Source organism: Clarias gariepinus, chromosome 12 (assembly GCF_024256425.1).
Source record: "Clarias gariepinus isolate MV-2021 ecotype Netherlands chromosome 12, CGAR_prim_01v2, whole genome shotgun sequence".
NCBI lineage: Eukaryota > Metazoa > Chordata > Actinopteri > Siluriformes > Clariidae > Clarias > Clarias gariepinus.
Window position 1 is genome coordinate 27532087 of NC_071111.1, and position 12950 is coordinate 27545036.

The following is a 12950-nucleotide window of genomic DNA, read 5'->3' on the forward strand; positions in this document are numbered from 1 at the left end:
CGACGACAGCTGTTACTGAACTTGTATGTCGTGGTACTGTATTTTATTGCATTTTGATGCCACTTCATAATACTGCATAAATAAGCCCTATTGACTTCCTTAGTGGCCCCCACCTACCCCGTCAAAATAGTTTATTTACAAGAAGAAACAGAATCATTACTATTAATAATTTTAATAATATCTTAATAGTATTAATACTAGTAATGATTTTAACATTTGTGTTTAGCATATTTTAATTAGCAAATTTTTCTCAGAACTAAACCAGTGTCATCTTATTTTACTGTTAAACTGGTCAATTGTGTACACAGCTGTTATATTTACTGTACATCATCTGTAACCATAAAGTGATGACCGCTTAACACTGTATTTATTATTAAATTAAAATTTTAAAAATATATAATATTAATGACTTATAAATACAGCATATAAATATAGAGAAGAAACTGGCAGTTACAGTATTTATTCAAACCATTATAAGTTGCACATTGACATATTTATAGACTGTAAACTACAATATTTATGACATGAATCTTTATTACCTGCCACATGCTTCACAGTAAACTGTATGGTTTGGCTTGTATTTATTGTGTATTCATTGGATACAGTATATATGAAAACCACAGGGCAAATTATTAAAGACAATTATTTATTAATTTATTCATTTATTATTATTTTTTTAATTACGTCAATCCTATATTATGAGGATAAGTCAAAGATTATTTAAAAAATATTAAAATGCTGTTGGCCACAATCTCTTATCAGTGCTTTCCGGTCAAGGCTACTGTCTCCTCAGTCAGTCTAAAACATTTTTTAATGAGAGAATACAAAAGCTTGTTGACAGCTGGACAAAGTGTATGGATACTTTAAGTATAAAATTTGTCTTTTCTAAAAGTTAATTGAAATAAGTTCTATAGCTCGAGTGTGGATAATTTTTGACTCACCGTCTTATAATAGGAGGGTTACAACCCTACTGTAGATACTAGCTAGTTAGCTGTAGTTAGCCTTTAACTTAATCCATTTGAGATAAATTGACTAATCTGTTTATATTTTTTGGGGTTGTTTGGCTTCTTGTGTGTGCGCGTGTTTGTGTTTACATTCCAGTTAACCTAAAGATAGTAGCTTCTTATAATCTTTTAACATTGGTTATGCTAGCTATGATTAGATAAATTAGGATGCGATTAGCTATACTTCTGCTACTGCACTGTATAAAATGTGTATGTGTGTATGTGTGTTTCTTTTGTACATCTGTTAAAACTACACATATAGAACTAAGCCACTCTGGAAATGTTTAAAACATATGCATTGGTTGTTAAAATTACCATTTTAGCTGTAGTGTCGCTTTGGGCATATTGTCTAACTGGTGTTAATACTTTTAGAATTTGTAAAATAAGAATGTGCAGTAAAAGATTTCAGCCTTTTAATCATTTGCACTAACTGATTTTTATTATTTTTTTTTTTCCTTCAGTATCAGGTGTGATAAAGTTGGAGTGAAAATTTGGTCAGCTCTGGTCTCAGCGCTCAACTCAGAAACCTCCAATCAGAGAGAACTGCATCTGACTGTGAAAACACTGGATCTGTCCGACAGTAAACTAGGAGACTCAGAAGTAAAGACTCTCTCTGCTGTACTGGAGAATCCTCACAGTAAAGTGGAAAGTCTGAGGTAAAATCATCTCTTTGAGAGTAATCCTGTATGTAAACACAGTAACAACTATGGGTGTTGTCTTAAAGGGGTTTGGGGTGTTGTACAGTAGCAACTACTAGGATAGCCATAGCACCGCCATAGCACCCGTAAAACTTTATGGTTTATTTATAAAATTGCATTTTTAATGAATAAAAATTCTACTTAAAAATAAAATAAAACCTATTATTTCAGACCAAGAAATGAATCATTAAAAAATAAAAACAAGACATCTGATTTAATTCCAGTGGGTTTATCACCTGCTTTTGACCTTTCTCTCATGTCTTGTTAGCCAAAGTGCAATTTTTGTAATCAATGATGATCCATAATGGATATTATGGTGACTAATGGTAAATGCATGATTTTTATGCTCTGCTGCCCGTTATCAATTTCATACATTGGTGGTTGAGGAAGAAACTGACTTTTCATTGCTGTCTCTATGTAATGCTCATTCACATACCATGAGGTTTCTAATGAGATTAATATTTTATCTGGTATTTAACACAGAACAGCTATGTAACTACAGCTACCAACTTTTCAGAAAAGCTTGGAGTGAGATTCTGGAAATAAGAGCATTGGTTCACACACATGATTTCTCCACTGTGCATGTCCATCTTAGCATAATATCCTTTTTTTTACTAAGTATATAAAATCCTTCCATGCCAAAGGATAATTAGGTGTACTTGCTCCAGACTGGTGTTGGGTGTTGGGTGAATCATGATGAACCGTACTTACAGCCACCATGTGAAACCGCATAGGTGAGATAGAGTTATTAGTAGTTAACAGATTATCGGCCAAACTTTGCTGAGTGATGATGGTAGAATAATTATAAAGGTCTTGACTAAAACAACATGCATGAAAAATCACAAAGGAGTATTCATTATACTAGAAGTGAAGTACATAAGATTTAGCACTAATACACTAAAAAAATACATTCTGCAGTTTAAACTACGTACTTTATTTTAAACTACCTAACTAAAAACATGAAATTTACCTCATGCCAATGAAAATAAAAAAATTAACGCACGGAATGAGGCAGCTTTCAGCCTTGAATTCAAAATAGAAGCGGAGAATAGCAGAGCCAATCCCGAAACAGAGAGTGTGCCCATCTTCAGTTTCTGATTGGCTGGTGTTGCCCCAACTCTAGTCTCTGGTTGGTTGGAATAATGGAAACGTTCTAACACTGCTGCAGTTTGAGCAAGCTTTATGATATTGAGCTTTATGATTTTAAGTGCACGAAGAGATAGAGTTCAAACACATAAATAAGCTTGAACATGCAAAAGTTTCAGCGCAAGAACGAGTTTAAGAGTGTGCTCGCGAGAGAGAAAGTAAATATAAGCATGAATAAATACATTCAAATTCAACTGAAAATATATTACTGTATATTAACATTTGTATTCTAATGTATACTCCCTGTACACTGTTACAATTATTATTATTGTTATTTTAAAAATAAATAAAAGTAAATTTTAAAGTTAAATAAGTGTGCTTTGGAAATTACACCAACCTTTCTTAAAGTATATTTTCCTATAATATATTTTTGGAAAGGGTACTACAGTATAATTATTGTGAAATATGTTTAAAGTTTAATGTAAAAACCTGATGTTAATATACTTTTTATATATTAATTGATGGTACATTTTTTATTAGTATATCTGCAATATAATAGATTTGAATATATTTGTAATATACTAATGTGTTTTTTTTTTTTTTTTACTAGGGCAGCCTACGTTGCAGTGTTAAAGTGAATCACTTACATTTAAAATATTCACCCAAACAAAACAAATAAAATAGGGCCTAACTTACCCAAGCTCCTCATGCTTTCCAGCAGCTCCATGTAGGACAGTATGGGGGGGGGGGGACATTTTGTCACTATTTATATAAGAAGACTTAGGAGCTGACAAACCTTTTAAAGAGAAAATACAACAAAAACATGCAATATTATGTGAAATGCAACAGTCATGCAGGAGCAGTGGAACAACGAGAATGTATGAGAGCAGCGAGGAAACTTAGCCCCCCCCAGAAACAGCAAAAACATAAGCAAACATAATAATAATAATAATAATTATTATTATTATTATTTATTTTATTATAAATAATAGAGAATGTACAGTTAAAAGGAGGAAAAAGAAAAAGTAAAAAAAGATACTGAATATAAAGTGAGATTGTGCTCTTTATTATGTTAGCCCTTGAGTGTTTTTTTTATTATTTCATCTATCTTCCATGCTGGGGGCCTTCCATCTAAGGGTAGCTGGGGGCCTGCAGCCTAGCCCAGGAGACTTTAAGCATAAGGCAGGGACACCCTGGACAGGGTGCCAATATATTGTAGGCCACACACACACACACATTGAATATTCTTATTAATATAAAAGCTTTTTAACTTTGTGTGTAACTTTGCTGTAGTCTGGAAATACATTTGAATGTCATATTTGCAATTTCTTTTATTAGATTGTTGAAAATCTGGGCCCGGTTTCCTGATAACGCACACTCTTGCGCGGTGGCCATAAGTACGGTGCATTAAGATTCAGCGCTGTGATTACGTTTCCGCGCGAAAAATTAAACATGTAAAAAATTTTGTCGGCCCTCGCAGAAGCTTACGAACCCCTTCTCGTTACCCTTCCTTTACTCTTTTCACACACGCGCGTGCACACAGCTGAAACACTGTTTTATGGGAAAAATAAACAAGAAATCTCTCAAATAACACACATTTAAGTGACACACTAATGGAATCACTGCTGTAAAGTAAAAATAAAACAAATTAACCTGCATTTTACCTTTGAAAATATCGCGACAGAGCAGTGTTTTTGTGTAGAGTAGAGGGAGTGTGTTTGTGTGTGTCTGTGAAGGCCGAAAGTAAGAGGGGTCTGTGTGTGTGTGGGGGGCACAGTGTTCAATGATGTGCGCACACAGACAAAAAAGAGCAGGCTGATACAGAGAGAAGAATTTTAACCTCTCTAATGAGATTTAAACACATGCATACAGACACAGAGACGTCAGACCCAGCAGGGGAGACTATTACCCACAATTCTGCAGCACAAGAGAGAGAAAAACCATTTGCTCATTTGTGATCACGTGACGCTCGGCGTCAAAACAAGAAGTGCATGTGATACATGATACTCTGTACTCGTACACCGAGACATGTTCGTTTTCCAAGTCAAAATGTATTTAAAATCTTTGCTCATCTTGGGGAACACTCGCAAACTGCGTTACTCGCAATCCGAGGTTTCACAGTATTCAGCTACAACTTTTGCATTGGTCACTTTACTGGCCGCTTCACTAAAAGTAAAATCTGATAGGGAGGGGGGGGTGACATGCCCAGACTTTCTGGATGCTGATAGGCTCAGATGAACTGATCTTGTGTGTGTGCGTGTGTGTGCGTGTGTGTGTGTGTCATCATAAAGAAACAGAGGTTTAAAGCGAAAGGGTAGAAAAAACACCATAACTCTTTACAGGCAAGTGTCGGTCGACTAATGTCCCCAAACTGTGTTAATATTTTTGTCAGTGTTAATTATACCTTGTGATTATCAGGAGAAGACAGATAGTCCAACATGACAGACATCATATTTATAACAAAGAAACTAAGATAAAAAATCTGGTAATGAAGAGTGTGTAATTGTGTCTCTCTACAGGTTTGGTAAGTGTGGTGTCTCAGATGAAGGCTGTGCTGCTCTGATTTCAGCTCTGAGATCAAACCCCTCACACCTGAGAGAACTGGATCTGTCCTGGAATAAAGTAAGAGACTCAGGAGTGAAGTGTCTCTGTGCTGTACTGGAGAATCCTCACTGTAAACTGGAGATACTGAGGTAAGATCATCTCTCTGAGAGTCACATGACCTGCTCCTCAGTAAGACACATTTTTTAATAGTGAGACTGAAGCAGAAGTTTTAGGTTGATCATCAATGTCCTAAGGAGGAAGATTGTTTCTTTTCACTGCACACTGATGATTTGTCACAGAGTCTTTGGGTCAGATGTACGTATGTGAGAAGCTGCAGAGCAAAACATGACTTGATGTGACTGCAGTGTGTCTGAAATGACAGTGAAATTTATAAAACACTGTAACTAATCACACAAACTGCACCTGGGACACAAACTAAATGCACTGTGTGTGAGCTGTAGGGTTTAAAAGCAGCAGGGAAATGCAAATGAGAAACATTTTATTGGTCTTAAAGCTGAAATAATGTTTATTTTGTCAGTGAACATTCGTCTCCATCTAGCTGCTATAAACAGGATTGCCAGATCTGTATCATAGAAGCAGTATTAAAACCCTTCAGTTTTTATTAACGCTTATTTATTTATTTTTTTTAAAGAAAGAATATCTATAAATAAACTCACCCAATCAAATACACTCATACAGTAACACAGAGCTGAAGTTGAGAACAGGATCAATAGGTGTGTGTATGAGAGGAGATCACAGTGCATGATCACTACTGTAAATACAGAGTTCCATCACATTGCTTTTTGGAAAGTCACTACCATGTTCTGTTTTACAAGTTCTACCTGTATGGCTGCTACTGGGGTTGTGTTGAAGGCCCTGCAACAGACTCAAAGGGTTTGAAATTACATTATGTTGATTGCAATGATCTATGGTGACTTAAACAACATAAAATAAACAACCCCAATAAACAACATAACAATACCGTTGGACTCTTGGGCAAGGCCCCAGTGCCCAGATGGCAAGCAGGCAACCTGACCCTTCAAATAACTACCATAGAAATGGCGAATGTATATCTGTTGCCCAATCTGCTGGGTGCTTGTAGATGAAACCATCCTTATGTAGCATGTCTGAATTGGTCACTCTCACACACACAAGTACCACGCGACCATGCAGGGATGAAATTCAGTGCTTTCTTTATTTCTGCAACAAGGAGAAATAATCAGGGGGTGAAACAGGCGACAGCTTCTCCCTCTCTGGCACACACACAGAGTCATTCACAGGGAGAACCGTATAACACATGCGCTCGTGAGCCTCGCACACAGGTAGACTGAGGCAATCAACGTCGCATGCAGAGAAAGCCTGAAGTGTCCAGCTAATATCGCTCCCCCCACCAAACAAAGCCTCGGCAACAGAGTTCCACTACTTTAACATTTTTTTCCTTTGTGAACAATCACCGAAGAACAAGAATTCGTGAAGTTCATTAAACTAATAAAACAAAACGGAAGAGAGTTAAAACATCATGGACAATAAAATAAAAGTGAAAGAATAAAAATAAAAATAATAATTATACAAATAAGAAAGGGAAAAGCAAAACAAGCAAGATTAAATCAATGTATTATTCACACCAGTTACATTCTCCCCCCTGAACTTCACGAATTTTAACCATAATAGGGATAAGTATACGCTGGAGTCATTAGACCTAATGTTATCCAGAAAGTTGTGCAACAAAACATGTCTCCCACTCACAGGGAAGGTGAATACGGCAAGTTGATCAGGCTTACTGCAATCACCTGCAAAGGGTGCCTTAAACACCATTCATCTCAGACGAACCACGTCTCTCATCTGGAATAACATACTGAAATGCATTGACTAATCATAAAACTCAAAATAATATAAAACAATATTGTACTCTATATTCTCATCCCGATAAAGATCTTACAATCCCACCAACTGGATCAAGAGTTTTGAAGGATTGGGCCATGTTCTCTATCAATCTGTTGACGGGTTTCACAATCCTACCCACTCTGGTCCGAACCCACATTTCTCTGGGACCAAGAGGTGGCTTGACAACTTCAGCAGCGGAAATACAAGAGTCACTATGGAGAACTGCCTCAGAACGCGAAGTATGCAAATCAGGACTCAGTCCTTCATCCAAGCAGCCCATGCTACTGTTCTCCTCAGTACAGTCATCCTTTGGAACCCACTGCTCCTGTCCCGACGACTCAGGGGCTATGTTTAGTGATTCAGCACTATCAGACACAATGGATAATGTCTGTTGAGGATTGTCACAAGCTGCAGTCTCTTCCACCCAACTGGCGACTCGCTCAGACAAGGAACACACCTCGGATTCAATACCAGCAACATCAACCATTGAACCACTTCTACTGCTAAATACAGATCCACCGCTATTCTCCGATGTTTCATGCTCCCCCAGCTCAAGTGGGAGGAAATTCGCTTGCAACAACAAATTGCGATGGACAGTTTTCTCCTGACCCGTTTTGGTGTTACAAATGCGGTAAATGTGGCACTGGGGGTTCATTGCAACTACCCTATAGGGCGTGGACTCCCACTTGTCTGCTAGTTTCCTCTTCCCTCGTTCACCTTTGTTAGCTAGCAGAACTTGATCACCCAACTCAATGTTATGACCCTTCGTCTTTTGGTTGTACAAATCAGTTTGACGCTGCTGACTGACATCGATGTTTTTCTGAGCGACAGAGAGCGCTTCCTTCAGGTCATCTCGTAACCTCTTTACATATTTGTCATAATCAACAACGTCACTGTCTCTCCCAATGTTACTGAACATGACATCCACAGGCAGCTTTGGAACCCTACCAAACATTAAGTAAAACGGGGCGTAGCCAGTGGATTCGTGCGCTGTACAATTATACGCAAATGTCAGTGTCTGAAGCAACTGCGACCATCTTTCCTTAGACCTCGGTGGGAGTGCCCTGATCATATTGCCCAAGGTTCTGTTGAACCTCTCAACACTCCCATTTCCCATTGGGTGATATGCAGTCGTTCGAGATTTTTTTACTCCAGCAACCTGCAGCAACTCTCGGATCAGTTGACTCTCAAAGTTAGCCCCTTGATCCGAGTGAATCCTGTCAGGAAAACCGTATACACAGAAATAATGGTCCCACAACTGTCGCGCTACTTGTTTTGCTGACTGATCACGACATGGAAAAGCTCGAGCCATCCGAGAAAAATGGTCAGTCACGACCAACACGTCCACACTACGACCTTTTGAATTTTCTGCAGTCCAAAAATCGATGCACACGAGCTCCATCGGACTGGACGTCTTCACGCTCTCCAATGGTGCTCTACCCTCAGGTTTAGGCGTTTTACTAACCACGCAGCGCTTGCAACACCTAACATACCTGCGAATGTCACGTTCCAACCCAACCCAAAAGAATCTTTGTCTTGCCAGATGCATTGTTCGACCGTGGCCCTGGTGCCCTGCCTCGTCGTGTACCCCTGTCATGACCTGCATAATTAAGGAAGAAGGGACAACATATTGTAATCGCTTCTTCCCTGTCAAATTATCTTTGCTTACACGATACAATACGCCATCGAGCATCTTCAATTTGTCCCACTGTTTCAAAACTCTGAGCACCTTATACGTCTCACCCGCACGTTCACGGCGTGAGGCTCTCTTGCCCCTAACAACATAGAACAGAACCCTGGACAGACAGGGGTTATTTTGTTGTCTGTCTCGAAGTTCATCTAATGAGAAGACCGGCAGTGGGCACTGCCCCCGGGGCAACAACTGTTGGGTATCCTGGGCAATCCAAGAGATCGCTTTCGACTCAACCCCTGCTTCCCAGTGACTGTGACTTTGTAACACTGCAGACACCTCGGCATTGGAAAGTGGATAATGGCTCAACACTGCGCAGGGAGAGCATTCAATGCTCTGAATATCAGTACTAAGTCTGAATGCATGCTGCACCTTCTCTTCGCCAAATTGTTCCGCTTCTTTGAGCAACACATTGTATGGCTCATTCAACAGCCTCTGACTGACCTGACTACGGACGAAGGGTTGACGACTTAAAGCATCGGCCACCACGTTTTTACTGCCAGGTATGTACTTGATGCTAAATCGGTAGGGTGCTAACTTGGAAACCCACCTCTGCTCACACGCATCGAGTTTAGGCTTTGTAAGGATGTAAGTCAAAGGATTGTTGTCCGTCCATACAACAAACTCGTGACCCTTCAGCCAGTGGCTGAATTTGTCACAAACGGACCACTTTAAAGCCAAGAACTCTAAACGGTGAGCAGGGTACCTTGCCTGAGCGCGCGTGAGTGCTTTGCTGGCAAAAGCAATTGGCCGGGCTCTAGTCTCACCCTCTGTAACCTGTGACAGTACAGCGCCCAAACCATCCATAGATGCATCAGTGGACAAAATGAATGGACGGCTAAAATCAGGGTGCGTCAGTACTACAGAATTCATCAACGCAGCTTTTAACTGCTGGAAGGCCATACTGTGCTCCTCCTTCCAGGCATCAGGACTCAACTTCCTGAACGTAGCACCCCTCCCCGGAGGTTTCTTACCCCTGGGCGCAGCTGTCAAGGCAAACAGGGGTTTTGCTATGGTAGAACAGTTCTGGATAAACCTCTGGTAATACAAAACCATCCCAAGGAACGATTTAATTTTCCTCTGGGATGGGGTAACTCCATCCTCCATCATTAAGTCAGACTCTACTACCGCTCCAATAGCACTAACCTTATCTGGGTCGGTTGCTACTCCTGAACTATCGATGACGTGCCCTAAAAAACGCACGCTCCTCCGGAGGAAATGACACTTCTTGGGGGCTAGCTTTAACCCATGCTCTCGGAGCCTACTGAACACCATCTCAAGCCTCTTAATGGCCTCACCTTCACCTGGGGCATACACAAGTAGGTCGTCCAGATAACAGAGTAACGTCAAGAAATTTTGATCGCCAAAGATGTTCGTCATCAGGCGCATAAAGCAGGACTATTGCAGAGTCCTTGAGGTAAACGATTAAATTCAAAGAGCCCCATCGGCGTTGTGAAGGCCGTAAACTTTTTGTCCTCCTCCGCCACTGTGATGTTATAAAAGCCAGAGGTAAGATCCATTGCACTAAAGATCGCGTTTCCACCTAAGGCTGCTAAGCAGTCTGCTTGGTGAGGTAAGGGATGAGCATCCTTAACAGTCCTGGCATTAAGCCAACGGTAATCAACACAAACACGGAGATCACCGCTTTTCTTCCATACCAAAACTAACGGGGATGCCCACTCACTGCAAGACTTGCGGATAATCTCTTGCTCCTCCATTTCGGAGAGCACCTTTCTCAGTTTTTGATACTGAGCAGGGGGAACACGACGATACGGGAGCCTGAACGGCCGACTGTCTGATAGGTGAATCCTGTGAACAAACTCTTTGGCTTTACCACAATCTAATTTGTGTTTAGAAAACACATCTTGATATCTTTGAATCAACTGCAGAAGCTGGTCTTTCCAGTACGGAGTCGTCTCACAGGACTCAAGGTCAAGATCACAGAGTCCGAGCTTCTGCAGTGCGTCACGAATACCAGAAGGAGAACCAACCTCTGCATCTGCACTAGAGGAGATGGATTGACTCTGTATGTTCACGAATTTCCTGTCACCATGTCCAGACTGAGTGTCAAGGTCCTCTACCGCCAAAACAGGAGAAACATCTGCTATCTTAGCATTACGTCTCAAAGTGACAGGCTTACTAGATGGGTTGATTAACTTAACTGGTACCCATCTGTCACCAGGCAGCGTAGCTATAACTCGCCCAACAAGAACACCCTTCTTATGAGTTTGTGCCCTAGATGATTCAATCATCACAGTACTACCCACAGAAACAGTGGAACTCATTGGGAGCCTACCCCACACAAGGTACTCCTGCCGAGGTAACAGTGTGACTGCTTGAGTAAGCTTAGCAGTACCGACGACTGTTGGAATATTACCACCCTCCCATCTATCGTGCCCAGACAGCATACTCAAGAATTGTTGAATCTCTGGTACTCCCGTGAAATTTGGCTGGCTCATGAGACGCCAATAACTCTGCGATTGCTTAAGTTGACTAATGACATACTTAAGGATGTTAGTACCAACGATCAGCTGATCTTTTTGCCCTGGTACCACCAAAGTCGGTACGACAACTGGAAATCCATACACACACATTTTTAGCCGATAGATACACTTAGGTTTGACCCGAACACCGCCACAACCAACGAGCAAAACATCGGCATGGGGCTGCTCAACCTCAAGAGTTTCACATGCACCCAGTAGCTTACGCTCTATTTCCTCATTAATAGTACATGCCATTGAACCAGTATCCAACAGGCCTTGGCAAGTGATCGCATCATTTACCAACACCTCAGTGTAAAACAAACTATCAGCTTTTTCTAGCTTCGCTATGTTTTGAAATAAAATTATGCTGCCGCTTAATTCGGCCTGACAGTGGTTGCTGTAAATTAACATAGGATCATCCTCGCTGCTGAGAGGCTGACTCTCAACACTCACACTGCCCTCTCCCGAATGTGAGTGATCTAGTTTTCCTGATCGTTACTAATCTGGGCAACACCCTGTGCAACACCTCTGTGACACCCTTTGCGTTGATGTCCAAACTCTAGACACTCAAGGCATCTTTTTTCTCTCATGCAGTGTGAGCGAGTCGAATGGGATCGGTCTCCACACACTGCACATGGTAAAGTTCGATACCAAGGTGACGTTCGAGGGTTTTGTTCTGAACCCTGTAAAGTCGTGCGCTCCAACACCCTTTCTAACATTTTCAGCACGCGCTCTAAAGTGCCTAATTCTGCAGCCTCGCTTGTTGTAGTGTGCGGGCTTGTAGAGCACGCAGCAGAAGTCATGACTGTACTTTCGCTTCCCACTGTTACCTGAGTGCTGACAGGCTTTTCAGCAACAACAGCTTGATTTACAGCAACTTTAAGCACAGACGGAAGTGGCTTTCGAGACTTAAGATCTCTCTCATGCTCATCAATGGCCTCCTGGACCTCTTCAGCCGACCATTTGCTTATGGGCTTACACCTAAAGACATTCGAAAGGTCAGGTTCAGGACAGTTCCTGATGAACATCATTGCGATCTCCGAGCTAATGCTTTCCATCTTGCCGCCACTCCTTCATAGGTGAGCATCTGCTAGCTCGGCTGCTTCATTCAACCTAACCCAATAGTCAACAGGGTGCTCGTTAGGCTTTGGCTGAGTCGCGTAAAAATCAGCTAACGGCTGGCAAGAGCCAGGGCTCTCGCTAAAGTAACGCTGTAGTACCTCATAAACTACTTCAGGACATAGTACTGCAACCGGGCTACTTTTTAGCTTAACCTTAACAATGCTTCTTGCCCGACCACTGAGATGATTCAGTATTTCTTCTACACTAGCAGCTTTGCTGCAACCCCTTTTGCTCAAATACACATTCATCTGTTCAATCCATTCCAAGATGGAGCATTTATCGCCATCATCCCCTCTAAACATTTGAGGTTCTTTAATGTCAGTCTTGACTACTAGGTTCACCTTGGAAAGATCAAGATTTGTAGACAGGGGCGTTGTGCTAAAGGTTTGCTGCTCAAATGACTGAGAAGAAAGAGGCAGTGCAGAACTGTGACTGGTTA

The 12950-nt window shown here is 41.0% G+C and overlaps 1 protein-coding gene across 1 annotated transcript in view; it reads left to right on the forward strand.

Annotated features, from left to right (window-relative positions):
* LOC128533834 (NACHT, LRR and PYD domains-containing protein 12-like) overlaps nucleotides 1–12950 on the forward strand; it is a 60504-nt gene that overhangs the window by 19508 nt on the left and 28046 nt on the right. The window contains exons 6-7 of the mRNA XM_053508091.1: nucleotides 1466–1660; nucleotides 5308–5481. Coding sequence (XP_053364066.1) covers nucleotides 1466–1660; nucleotides 5308–5481 — 369 coding nt within the window. The remainder of the gene's footprint in view (nucleotides 1–1465; nucleotides 1661–5307; nucleotides 5482–12950) is intronic.